We start from the raw sequence: 14,951 nt of genomic DNA on the forward strand, positions 1-14,951 counted from the left end.
ATCTAGTTTTAATTTAGAAATTCTTATAACAATGCTTAATAAAATTACACCACAAGTTAAGCTCCTCTTATTTCTCTGTAAATAACGATTTTAGCATTTTGAAAAAAACACCAAAAAAGTTTATCGCAGGTCATATGTCCTTGCTGAAAGAAAGCACTGCTTACATGTAATCTCTATATTGTATTTCCTAATTTTGACATCTCCTTATACAGATACTTTCTCCTGCTTCTTCTCAGACATACTTTTCCCCATACATTATTATTCATATAATCACAAATAATCACAATAAATATGTTTATGCTTGCTAACAACTTAAATAATTTAACAATCAATATTTATTTTAATAATTTCAAGGATTTAAATTTACTATATATAATCTTTAATCTTAAAATGTTATAGCCACTGATCGCTAAAGAACAGTTGCAGTTAAAAAAGAACTGATACTAGCAGTACACCGTGTCATAGGAAAACCGAGTAGTGTTTTTATCAATCCATAAATTTATATTAATATTTATAATATATTACATATACTCTATATATGAATATATATTATATATGAAACTTTCTTAACAGGAATAATAAAAACTTAATAAAACTAGTTAATTTTTAAATTTTAGTGATAAACTTTAATATCAAATATAAGTGGACAAAGACATCAAATCGCTAATATTGCTTCCTGAATTACAAAAGTGCTTTAATTACAAAATAGTAAAATAAAATATGACCTAACGTGGATTGGTCATCATCAGCATCATCATAAAATCTCTCCGTCAGTATGTAGCTATAGTTCGTTACAATTTCAATCATTGCAATCACGCCATACAAAACATTCCTTTCGTTCAATGATAAAAATATAAGAGATATAATGTTACCCAAAATTGTTAAGTCCTTCAAGGTATCTGCTGAGCTTATCTCCCTCTCATCCTCAGCGAAGAAAGAGACCAAAACTTCGAAAATCAATGGAACTACGAAAAATGCATGGCAGAATGCTAAAGATTTGCTCTCTTCAGATTTCAAATAGAATTCTATGTTTACCATTGATATTGGCATTAAACGCATAATACTGCCAGACATCTCCTTAATCTTTTGGCAAAAATTGCATTCCTGTTTTAGATACGACACAAGATCAATTATTCCATGGCATAGTCCATATGCACACGCTGAATAAGCGAATGGTACTTCTGCTGCCTTTAAGTGGTAGATTCCATATCCTGCAACACCTATCAATATAGTGTTAGCAAGTATAGTAAACATTATAATCAATGTTTAACTTAAAACTGATCAGTTTTACCGAACAATTTTTATGTATAATTTCATATTAATTTTATGTTTTGACTTAAAATTTTTTAACCAAATAATACATTCATAAAAATAATTGCTAAAAAATTATTAAATTTTTTTTTAATTAAACAAGTAAAAATTGAGTTTAAAATATTTTCTTTAAAATGATTGAAATCATGAAAATTTGATAATACTTTGATTATCCAAATGGATTATGACTACAATGATTTACGTGATCAGCTGTTGTAGTGGATTAATACCACTGTGCTCTCAACACTCGAATTGGTATACGCCTATCAACACCCATCAATGCCCAATTGCAGCAAATTCCGCCACTAATACTTGAAGCCATGATTTTCCCTGGCTGATGAGCGAAATCGACCTAAAATATGCTTCTGTTCTGTGGGCTTCAGCACGCAGTTGGAAATTCAATCCCAAATTGTATGAAAGCAAAAGTGCTAATACTTACCTATATTACATTTAGCATTTCAATTACTATGACGCTCCCTGAAAGATTCAACGCAAATTTCAAAGACAGTAAAATATTGCGGATTCCAAGGTACCACGTGTATATCTCTGATCGGGTGTCACAGTATTACTAACAGTGACACAGTATTACTAACAGTTATACTCCAAAATAGTACGGGCGGAGCCCAATGTATTTTGGTCGCATCTAACTACATTTATTGCTTTACCTCGAGAATATTCTAACCTTTATTCTTACCTTTAGAATATTCTCCACACAATTATGTATAGAGACGAAATAAAACAAATACTAAATAATTAAAAAGGTGAGAGCTAAGATATAAGAAAACTTGATATATTGTTAAAATTATTTTTCAGTTTAACCATTATTTTTACGTGATTTCTGTTTCATTATAAGGGTCACATAACCGATGGATCATTTGAAGAAGAATGGGATTATTCTGCTCCAATTCCGGAATATTTTTTCCCCACTTTGGAACTAATTTTCTATAGGAAGTTATAGGTGTGTTTGGCAAAACTATAAAAATGAGGTGTTAATTTTTTTCTTATTAGTTTGAGAAATTCTCACGGGTGAATTTTTGTAGTGTCACTTACATAACGATGTACATAGTTTTCTGGATTGTAAGTAGTTGTTTCAACCTTTATTATGTCGGGTAATAGTAGAAACACATTCTGTAAATATTTAGGTTATTTCCACTGGAGTAATTGTCTGGAGATTGCTGTCTACTTAAAATATTACTGTGACGTTAAGATTCATTTAGAGAAAATAATCATAAACTCATACAGTTTAAAATTCCATTTAAGATTTTCGAAAACTCCTATTATAATTTATTTATTCACTTTTAATTTCGTTTTTTTTTGTTTCTCTTCCAAATAATAACTTAAGATTTGATTCTTTAGTCAATTTAGTCAAAATGCAACAGAGATTCATTTATAATAAAAATATTGTGGAAATTAAAGAAAAGCAAACACAAAAGTTTGAATTATAAATGTAATCAATATATCCTTATAGGTACATATGAGCAGACTATTTCCGACTTTCTATTTTTTGGTCTACAATCCAATCTTCTATTTTTTGCAAAGTTACAAATAAGTTAATAGCTAAAAACGTAATATCAAATGTTGAAAATGAAATGATATGGCTATATAAGAGAAAAAGCAGAGTCTGTATCATTCACCTCTCCTACAAATGATCTACACTCACACTTACTTAATAACATGTAATAAAACAATATATCAAATAGCCCTAATGCTGAAAACACCATTATTCATGTAAAAATCTTAGTTAAAATTGCCTCCGTGCATAATTACAATGTCCACTTGTGAGACTGGTCTAACCCTAAAACTTCTTTTTTAATACTTAATAACTTACTTAATAATATCATACTTAATAACTTCTAATATGACAAAGTATAAAAAACTATGGTGTCACCATAGTTCCAATGCCGACAGAACCGCTATTTCCTTAAAACTCTAATTTCGTATTGCTATTGTTGGTAATTAAATTCTCCATCTGTAAAACAACACGTCCCTCGTTGGAAATATTGTTCTGACCCTAATGATGTGAGGGTTCAAGTTTGCCGTTATGCTCAAAAGTCAACAATACTTCCAAAGGTGCTTTTTTCTTTTTTGAACTATACGAATTTGTTGTCAAACTCAAAAGTCTTCACAAGCCACCGCTACACGAAGAAAACATACCATTCCCGCTCATAGCACAGGGTTCAGAGCAATGAAGTTCTAAACTTTAGTAGGGTATCATTCTACCTTCTGATATTTTCTAATTAAAAATTGTTGTAAAATGACATTTTCATTCAAAATAGAGTACAAAATAAAATTAATCTAAAATAGCATAAAAAAACATTAATGATTATTTTCATGACACCATTTGTTCATTATGTCTAGAATGGAATAAAAATCATATCTGTCTAATAACATAATAATATTATAAATATAATCATATAATATATATATAATATTACAACACAATATATACAATAATATAATATAATAAGTATATAAATATAATATAATGTAAATATAATAAAAAATCTAAACTAAAAATCTGTAATAGAATATATCATAGTCTCCACGATATAATTTTTATTATATAAAACGTGCAGAAGAAGTGACTATCTTTAGATTTTATATCGTAAGCGGTTAGATAATATAAATTCTACTTGCAGGGGAATTAAAAAACTCTACACTCATAGGATAATAACTAAATGAAGAGAGTACACGATTGTGTTCTCTGCACACTTAAGGGAGTTGAAATGGACTTGCTGACAAAAAAGAGCAAACTCACATTCACTTCATAATATTGTCCTTGCAGAAATTTCACTGCAAAATTTTATTTATATGACTATATTATATAAACATATAAATAATTTATTACACAGTTAACGTTTAATTCCTATGAATTGTCTATTATTACGGAATAACATACTATCACAAAATAGTAAACCCAAATATTCTTCATGGATGTGTGAAGTCAATACCTATTAAAGGAACCTAAAAAGAGAATACTCATATGAAAAGGATTTCGGTAGGAAGCCAAACAATGAATATAAAGTAGTAACATTTGAATTTAATATTTTCTGAGACTTTCTTAGGTGTACAGAATATAAATATCCCCGTTGTCGAAATCACGTAAGGAAAACATCTACTCACTGTACAGGTACTTCGTGTCACTTACTCTCCTTAATTCAGCTTTTATTTCTAATATGTACACGACTTGAAATTTTTCATATCGTTTCGTCCTTAAACGCAAAATAATTTGCAAAGACAATCCAGTTATAGCTCATCCGTCGCAGTGTGACGTTGAATTAGGGCGGGAGTAGTTTGTGAGTGTTGTGTTTAACGTACTTTGAAGTGAATAATAAAGTTATTAAATATATAATTAATAATTATATAATATAAATAAAAATAAAAAACAAAAAATGAATTGTTAACAATTTAAAAAAAATTTGTCGAACGTAAATATATATATATATATATATATACATATCAATACTCGTAAATAAATACATATGAATGCTAACTTCCATATACATCTATATATGTATATCATTATCTAGGTGTTTATACATATATATATAACAAATATATATGAACAAAAACAGTGATTTGAACAAAATAATTTAGTTCATATTTAATAATTGTGTTCCATCATTACAAGAGCAAATATAGTCATTTATCCTAAGATAGGACATTTCACAAACGTTTCCTGGTAAGCCACAAGTTTTTAAACATTTTAGAATATATAGTTAACTTGTTCTATGGTTTCAAGTCACATAACTTTAAAAAAATACTTTCTACTATTTTGTGTTATTGAGAGCTACACAGAGCTCTAAAATAACTTAGTATTGTTGAATTTATAAAAAATTATTAGTAACTAAGAGCTTATATTATAATAAATTAATTTACTGCTATTTTAAAACTTTATATAAAATGTATATTTTATGTTTATTAATTCATGAATTTACAATTCTATATAGATTTATATATCTTTTTGAACTAACAAAGACTTTATTGAAATAACCCAAAAAAATTATTAACAAACAAATTTACAAACACTCCGATGGTGCTAGCGCTAGTCTAACAGCTAGTAAACCTATAACTGTTTCGTGGAGGGAGCATTGACCTACAGTAATTTGCATACCAACAATTACCCTTTCTTATGTGGTTACGACTATAAGGACGATATTTAGCACTACGTCTAATATTTTCAATTTTAATTTATTTTTTAATTTTTTAAAGAAAATAATTAAAATTAGTAAACGATTTTTGAATAAAAATAAACAAATTCTTTTAATTATCAAAAAATATAATATGCAATAATTTGCCTACCAACAATTAACATTTCGTATGTGGTTACTATTATTAGGACGATATTTAGCACTACGTCTAATATTTTCCATTCTAAATTTTTTTGAATGATTATAATTAAGAATAGTAAACAATTTTTGAATAAAAATAAATAAATTTTCTTAATTATCTTAAAATGTAAAATACAATTATTTCCATACTATTAATTAATCTTTCTTCTGTGGTGACGACTATCAGGGCAATATTTAGCACTACGTCTAATATTTTTCATTCTAAATTTTTTTAAAGGATATAATTAATAATAGTAAACAATTTTTGAATAAAAATAAATAAATTTTCTTAATTATCTTAAAATGTAAAATACAATTATTTCCATATTATTAATTAATCTTTCTTCTGTGGTTACGACTAACAGGGCGATATTTAGCACTACGTCTAATATTTTCCATTCTAAATTTTTTTGAATGATTATAATTAAGAATAGTAAACAATTTTTAAATAAAAATAAATAAATTTTCTTAATTATCTAAAAATATAATGTATTTTTTAATATTATTTTATATTAAAAAAACTGTCCATCATGTAGGTATTTATCAACTTGGCTAATGAACTAATTAACTGAAAGGATATTTGCTTTTCATATTATTTAATTAATTTTTCGGTTTTACGCACTTAACAAGAAACAGATAGAATGACCTGTATGTAATTGGGAATGTCAATTGTAAGGGATTGTCACATCCATCTTCTTACTTGTAAACATAATGGATTATTTGGTTGGCTCTCTACTTAATAGAGGCATTAGCTTGCCTTCAAAATTCATTTAAGAACAGTAATTATGTTACAAATAATTGAAATTTTCCCTTTAATAGCCTCTTAATGGCGTATAACTTTTAATAAAGTTTAAGTTAATAAAATTTATTGTGCAAAAAATGCTATTAATAGAATTTCATGTCCAAAGTAACTTATGATAATAAAATCATATTCTAATTAAATGCGAATAAATTGATAAAATAGGAAAAGCCCCTTATGGAGATTACGAGGAACAGTTAAATGAGTTTTAATTAAATAAAATTTTTTTTCGAATTTTTTAAATTACAAATAATCTAATTATTTTCGCTATACAGCCGATTTAGAGTATAATATAATATTTTTTTTGTTAATTACTAATACTGAATGCTTATGTTTAAATTAAAACTATAATTAATTAAGAAACATACGAGGCGGCTTTAGCCAAGTTTTGGAAAATCGTTTAAATATGCTTACTTTTAATATAGTATAAATTAGATGATTACTAAATTAAAATTAAAATTAGAATTAAAATTTTAACTAAAAACTAAATAATCCTCTCTACTCTAAATATTTCTTAATATAATTTCGCAATAAATGTCAACTATAGTTAATTTCATTTAAAATATCAATTTTTTTCCTTTTTCATTTAAAAGAAAAATTTCCAAAAATCTACAATTCAGTTTCTTTATTATAGAACAAGGATAAATAGTTGCATATAGGGATATATGCAGGATTATATATATATATATATATATGTAATCCTGCTGTCCTTTGTCTAAAACTCTTGACTTTATTTTAACTTTAAAATCGCATCGTTTATTATTTGAATTGAACTATTAAGTCTACAAATGTCTAGAATTTTAATTTTATTACTCACTTATCTTAGCACTTATCTTGTATAAATTTGTATTGTATAGTCTAAATATAGTCTAAAGATTGTCAATTTAAGACAGTTTTCATTTTGTGTTAATATATTCGACAGAAATATATATTATATACGAATATTATACAATATATTGTATATGTATGCCAGACATTTGTCAGATATTAATCTTCATATCATTATGAAGATAATCATAGCATTGTTTCATTAAATAATACTAATAATAAATCCATAGAAATTTCCAGAAATCCATAAATTTTATTTATACATGTGAGATGTAAAATAGATATCCTTTTCAATGAATTCTAATTTTTGAAATAATCAATTTCATTAATTTATTTTGTTTCTTTCTTCTATAATTAGATAACAATACAGTTTATGCAATTGTATTTTTATTAGATAATAAGCTATGAATGCACCCCGACCTAAAGGATCTATTGTGCACCTATGCATCTCTAACTAGTTATATTAATATCACACAAATTTTTGTACTAATTATTATTTAATTATTTATGAAAATTAAAAAGTTAATCAGTTACATCTGTCGTCACTAGTACCGATCGAAGTACCGATAGAATTTTATACGCTTTAAGACACCCTTCGTGATAACATACTAATTTATAGAAACATATTTACATATTTACATTAACTCTAAAAAAATTTACTAAACTTATATACCATTGAATACTATCCGAATTATAAGTTAGACACCATAATATCCGATTAACTTCAGAACTCACTAATATAACTTTAGAATATATTGTTTCAGTAAGATAGAGTTGATACCTACGATAACATAAAAAAACTTGGTTTCAAATGCTTTACGCATTCCCTTTAAACGCTTCTCAAGCGAAGCTTTAAATGCAGAACAATAGCTATATATATTATTTGATTAAATATAATATAGGTATACCATTATAATTACAGCTTTGATGTAAACCCTTTATAATTGAAGTATACTTATCCTTAAACTATTTAAACTTTGTTATCTCTTTCCCCAGCTCTGTATGCCATTAATCGGTTTCTACATTATAAGCTGCAACATCTATTGCTTCACCCGCAGATAATAGAACAGTATCGTCTACTGAGAATGCAGTTTTCTAAATCAAAATCGCAAAACATTAATATGTATGAAAATTAAATGAGTTTTACACTTTTCTTGACTTTTTTATGAGAATAAAAACAAACTGTTTCCATTATTTCTTTGAAATATATACATGTTTGTTTACTTTTCTCAAGTTTTTTAAAACTATAATTACAAAACAGTTTTTCTTTAAAAGTATTTGTTATTATTATTTTTATGATGATATTCTTCTTAACCGTCCTAACAACACGGTTCGCGATTAATCACCGCTTTCTTCGCTGAACAACTCCATATCTTACGATATTTAGCTAGATCTTAACAGTCCGTAAGCCTTAAAGTAAGGATGTTATCTTCTATATTCTGCCACCATCATAATAATGGACTTCTTCTTTTCCTACCTACTTGCTGCACCACTGAATAAAATTTCTTCAATTTATCCGAGTCCATACCAACATACTCTGGATTTAATAAATCTTATGATATTTTGCGACTTATTTATTTGTTCTAAGTTATTATTAGAGCATACACGGTATGTATAATCTTCCAACTGTGTGTATCTGCAATTTTTCCCAAGTATTTTTCAAGTTCTTTTAGGTCAAAATCACTTTATTTACTTTTAGAACCCACATTGAGAAAACTCTATGGTAGTACCAGCCTAATCCCTGTAAGATATCTTTGCTTTTTCAATAAATCTCTATATTTTAATGACTAAGTCAAGCTGCTAATATTTGCCCATAAATCGCCAACGTATTATCTTTTTATAGACTGAGCACAATGTCTACATATCTAAAGTCTTACGTTCTCGACAATATTGACAAATTATTCCGAAGTTAGATGCCATCATCCAGCTAACGAACTTATTTCCATTAGAGTTGATTTTAAACGTTGTCTGTCTTGTTTTTATTATCTGTTCTACTGCATTTTTTTAATTTATGGATATAACAACAAATACTTATAGAATATTAAGGTTTTACTTTTTATTTGTAAAGAAAGGATTGTATCTTTTATTAAAAAGGGGAGATAGCAGGGTAGATAAACTATCGTCTTGTTACGAGTATATCCCTAATATGATTTTGTATGGTATTGTCCTTTAATGTCTTTAATTATCTATAATTCGTGAATATCTATTAACTACCTTAATTAGGTATTTTCAAATGTTTGTCAAAAATAAGACATTGATTGATTGTGGACTGTCCCACTTACCTTATATTAAATGATATTATTTTGAAAGTACTAACAGTTTTAAAATATTAAATTAACTACTTACCTCCTTACTGCTGTCGTTCTCTCCTAGTGGAGCATAAGGCATTAATCAAAACCACAGCTGAACTATCTCTCCACGGGATAACCGGTCTACGGATAATTCTTCTGGCACGGCAGCAGACGCATCGGATGTGGAGGCGACAAATTTACGTTTGAGTACCCAAATAACTGAAACCGAAACATCAAATTCAAATCTAAATCTGACAACATTTTAACTGCTATTAAAATATCAACATTTTGGAAACTTTCGTAGATATAGAATAAATACACTAGATCATTTCTTTAAGAAGATTGTAGTCAGATACATGATGTCTTTTTTAAAAGTATCTTAGGATTCACTAAAGGTTCCGGCCTTTTAAGTTTCTATACGGTAGCATAATATAGCTATTGTTCCAATAAACCTTAATACATTTTTAGGATCTTAACTTAGCATAACCTTGTAAAATTTCTCTTTCTATGGAAATATATTGAAAATTAAATAATTTAAAATAGATTAATTGATATTGGAAACTATTTGTTTACTGTATTCCATGTAATATAGGAATAACGACAGAGTTGGTATTAATTTTGAAAACAGCTTATATCTGTTTCACTCATTTCACTCAATAATTGATACACAAATTTGCATAATAAAAAAGAATTATTATTGAACGAAAATACTGAAAGAACTGGTTCAACTTAAAATATTCTTATGTATTCATATAATTATATATTAATCATAAAATGAAACATGCATTAGCCCAACTTCTACACTGGCTAGTCGTTGGCGAGATTGTATGACTCTCAAATTTCTACAAGTACTTATATAGTCTTTGGTAAGTTTGAATTCACTCCAAAATTTTCATAAGTACTTACAAATTTTTGTTCATAAACAAAATACGAAAATTATATATATTTACATTCACACATAAAAATTTTGGCGAAATTTAGACACCAAATAAGAGTTCTGAACGTCTGTTTTATTTATCAATAGATCAATTGTTTACACTTACAGTTATCGAACGTCATTAGTACATTTTTGTATGGAGTTTGTATAGATTTTATATAAAAAATAGCATTTATTGCTGTATATGGGTCGAGTTCATTAGTTATTGCAATAGAATCGTAAATGGAACAGATAACATGGTAATTTCACTGTTCCGAAGGTAAGATTATAAAATATCTTACATTTCAATTTTTACTTAACAGCAAATTAAAATGTATTTAATCAAGAGGTTGGAGTTCAAAAGGTTGCATTCAAGCGACCCCCTTTATTGATAATATTTTTTTTTTCACATTTTTTAATAGACTGTGGTACCATAGTATCGTATATGGTAATCAATATCTAATCTGATTCATTTTTGAAGTCATTTAAAATGAGGGAAGAAACTTACTTATTTTAGTATTTGTTTCAAATAGAAGTAGAATAAAGGATATGTTGTGTCTATGGAATGGTATAATAGGTCCTAAAGGACACGTAATTATATACTCATATAATGCAATGGGTAAAGTACATATAATAATATAGGAGTAAATAATAAGTATTTTGATTGACAAAAAACTGTGAAATTGTTATTTAATAATTTATTAGAACAAAATTAATTTTTGAATAATGAAACTTTTATCGAAATAATAACTTTTATTGTTATTTATTAGTTTTCGACTTTCAGAACTTCTGCATCACTTTCATCACTTTTATTAAATTGTACTTTAAATGTGCATAAGTACTTGAAACATAAATATTTCAAAATTATTAAACTCGAAGTTTCATTATTTGTTAAGGTTTTTTATTTTGCTGCTGTTGTCATTTTACATATATAACCAGTGATTTAATTAATTCAGTTATTCATTTTTCATAGGCTTTTCAACAAAGTTTTATAGAATTATATTATTAACATATATGTACACTCTATGGTATTGTAAGGGTGGCAGGATAATTTGTCAGAAAATGGTCTAGGTGAGTGTGCCACATACATTTATTAAGAACACCCAATTTTAATCAGGCCATTAGATAAATATCAAAAAAGTAATAATAATAAAAATAATAATAATAATAATGAAACTAAACATAAAATAAATAGTAAACAAAATGGTTATTTTTTGTTTGTGCGAAACGTTGAGATTTAATATTTTAAATATTTTATTAAATACTTTAATATGTTAACATATAATAATATATAACATATAATAAACATATAATAATATGTTATATGTTTTCCTTCTAGCAAAAAATTTTCCAATTCAAAGAACATGTGGTATTCTGAAGTGATAAAATTACTAATTGACTTTTTAGCTTAAAACTAAGTAATATATAACACATATAATAAAATACATTGTTTAGACAAATCATTTTCGCAAAAAAAGTTTTGATATATATATATATATATATTTACAAGCATAACAATGTTGTTTGGTTGGTGTGGTTGGTGCCCTCGCACCCTTTACTCACTTCTATATTTAGACACTTGTGTATGTTTTTTTTCTTTTCTTTTTTCTTAACGAGAACTCAAAAGCTTCAGGAGCCATAGTCAGTACGGGACTTTAACCCACTAAAAACATGTTCACATGTCCAGAGAGAAAGTCCCTCCTAAAACTACCGTAATACTTTAATTACGTCAGAAGACGTCCTGTCCAGACAGAAAGTCCCTCCTAAAACTACCGTAATACTTTAATTACGTCAGAAGATGTCCTGAACCTTAGCTCAAATCATTAATTATGTCGTCCTAAATTGTAACTGCCCGATTTCTTGAGAGGACACTTGTGTATGTCTCCCTCAAGATGTGTAGACATCAATGTAATACTGTGATGTTTCATGTACCATTATAAGTATCTTTATGACCCCATATCATACTTCGTTAACAGAATTGACTTGATTTTTTTTATATTAACGATATTAAAGAAAATAGAGTTTTAGAATAACGGGTTTTTTTTCGAAAAATTTTGACGACTCTGTACTTGAAGTTTTTCCCTACTGTGACACTTTCAAGTTTCTACAAATTTCTCTAATTTATCTACTGAATTTAATGAATAGTAAATTTGACAAGGAGTCTTCTGAGAAAAGAAAAACATTTAAAATTTATATCACAAAGATTAGTACACTTTAGAGAAGCTTATCTAATATATGAGCGTTGTTATTACTTCAAATATTCAACCGGTTCCAGTTTCTGAACCTGTAACTTGAAGTCCATATGATTCCATTACTATTTTATTTAAAAACTAGTTTCTTTCATTATATTTACTTTAAGTAAATTTAATTTCGATTGGTTTCTGTTTCGTTTTAGTCAAATTTATTTTTCATTTCCGGAAGTATGTCTTAAACTCGTCTTTATAAATACTTGTCCCCTTGTAAAATATTCGAAATATTATTATTCCTTCAGTTCGAAGATTTGCCCAAAAAGATAGTAGCGTTATGCGTGATTTACAATAAGAAATACATAACATTCGTCATAAAAATTGTGAACAAAAAATTAAAAAATATTCTAATAGGACAAGATGTTTAGTGCCTGCAGATGACACCGGTATCTCCAATTATCTGAACAGATAACTGCGTGGATAGGTAAAAATGTTGCGTTGCGTTGCGATGAGATGCGTTGCGTTTTCTTATTCATATTCGCACTTTTTGCTCAGGTGCACTTTTTGTTGTGTCAATAATTTGGGTCAAATCACTTACATAGCATTTGAGTGTCTTCTTCTTTTGTTAAAGTATGGCAACACTTTTCCTCCCCCTTTCCTATCACATTTTAATTTAGTGTTCAATTTTTATTGTGACGCATTTATTCGATATCGAAAGTCTTGCACAATGAATGGAACATAACGCAGTAATCTGTTCAGACGGTATTAGATATGATTGTCGTTATCATATAATAAAATCGTTGTTGGTTCCATTTTTGAAATACAGGAATGTATGTATTATAATACCTAAACATAATTTAGAGGCTTATAGAAATATTAAAAGGTATAGACTTTAGTTGTTGAGAGATACGGTTCGATGCTAACACGAAGTTCTCTGTCCAACGAGCTTTTTCTTGTGATTATAGCTTCATTAATTTTAATCATGAACTGTTCATACCTATTAGGTCTCCAAATTAGGTAACTAGAATGACAAAAAATAGTTGTGAACCAAGCATAAACTATGACTAAGCCAATACTACGTCATTAAACACTATTCGACTACTGTAAGTCTCAAATAGAAAGGCTAATATTTATCTATTCCTAACAGTCGAACTAACATCGCTAACAGAATTTTAAACATAAAAAAAATATCCTTTGATTTTACAATTTTAAATATTTTAAAATAAATAGCTTTTCTATTTTCGATAAACCCTTCATTCCAACTCACCGATAAAAGCATAACTTGAAAAGTTCAAGTTAATAAATATTCCATTCTCCGAATTTCATTATTATTTCCTTATTTTATTCTACAAAATATTGTTTATGAATAGAAAAACCCTTCTCCTACCCAACTGAGATACTATAAAGGTTTCTAATGCAGATCTATTTATGTGCGTTTTCAATACTTTATGCATTTCAATCGATGAAATTTTATGTATATATATATATTCTGACGTCAGAGCTGTATATCGCTACAGAGCTCTAGACGTAAATAAAAATTGATTTTGTCGAAATTTATTTAAGATTTATCAAAGTTAAAACAAATTTTTCAAATCATAACTCAATAAATTTTAAGTTATTACATTAAATCAATATAACGATTAAGGTGTAGGACCATATTTCGTAGACATATCGTAGACTAAAAAAAAGAAACCCAATATTATGTTTTATAAGTCAAAAAATTCTATTAAAAATGTAACAATATTCAGTAATCTCTAAAGTCTATATATAAACAATATTAAGAAAACTACATGAGAATTATAAATAATTTTATCAAAATATTTTGTTAATTTTAAACTGCATGAGTATCCATGCTTAATTTTTTCAAGCATGGATCTAAAAAATCACTGTGGAAATTTATTCTCTAATTTCGAAGTGGGGGTCTTCTATTTATTTAAAAGTTTCTAAATATATGCATTGCTTTCAGTAGGAACATCTTACTTTATTAAACTGACTTTCTAAAATTTTTTAAAAACTGTAACAATATCACATATTATTAACCGTGACGTTTTAAAACACAAAAATTTTATAAATTAATATTATCTTGTTATATCTTATTTAGGCTAATCTGGTATTCTAATTGGAATACACATATAAAAATGAACCCTTTTTATCTTCTCCATACGAAATTCCATACGAAGAAAATTTTTTTTGTGTTATAACTATAATTATACGTATTTAAATCAATATATATAAATAAATAAAATAATAATAAATAATAATAATTTTTACTTAACAATACCATTTAAT

The 14,951-nt window shown here is 27.0% G+C and overlaps 2 protein-coding genes across 2 annotated transcripts in view; one reads left to right on the forward strand and one right to left on the reverse strand.

Annotated features, from left to right (window-relative positions):
- Positions 1 to 623: 623 nt before the first annotated feature.
- LOC119690237 lies at positions 624 to 1,321 on the reverse strand. The gene has a single exon (XM_038105254.1). It carries the CDS (start codon positions 1,252 to 1,254, stop codon positions 682 to 684), a length of 573 nt encoding a protein of 190 aa, XP_037961182.1. The 5' UTR covers positions 1,255 to 1,321; the 3' UTR covers positions 624 to 681.
- A 3,576-nt stretch (positions 1,322 to 4,897) lies between these two features.
- The window catches only part of LOC119687471 (neural cell adhesion molecule 1-A), a 47,712-nt gene continuing 37,658 nt past the window's right edge, over positions 4,898 to 14,951 (forward strand). Inside the window, exon 1 of the mRNA XM_038101798.1 lies at positions 4,898 to 4,993. The gene's annotated coding sequence lies outside the window, so the exon portion shown is untranslated. The remainder of the gene's footprint in view (positions 4,994 to 14,951) is intronic.

This window comes from Teleopsis dalmanni, chromosome X (assembly GCF_002237135.1).
Source record: "Teleopsis dalmanni isolate 2A chromosome X, ASM223713v2, whole genome shotgun sequence".
In the NCBI taxonomy this organism is placed as follows: Eukaryota; Metazoa; Arthropoda; class Insecta; order Diptera; family Diopsidae; genus Teleopsis; species Teleopsis dalmanni.

What these genes read in the sequence shown, in the direction of transcription:
- LOC119690237 (XM_038105254.1), bottom strand. Translation starts at nt 1,254, where the DNA reads ATGTTTACTATACTTGCTAACACTATATTGATAGGTGTTGCAGGATAT.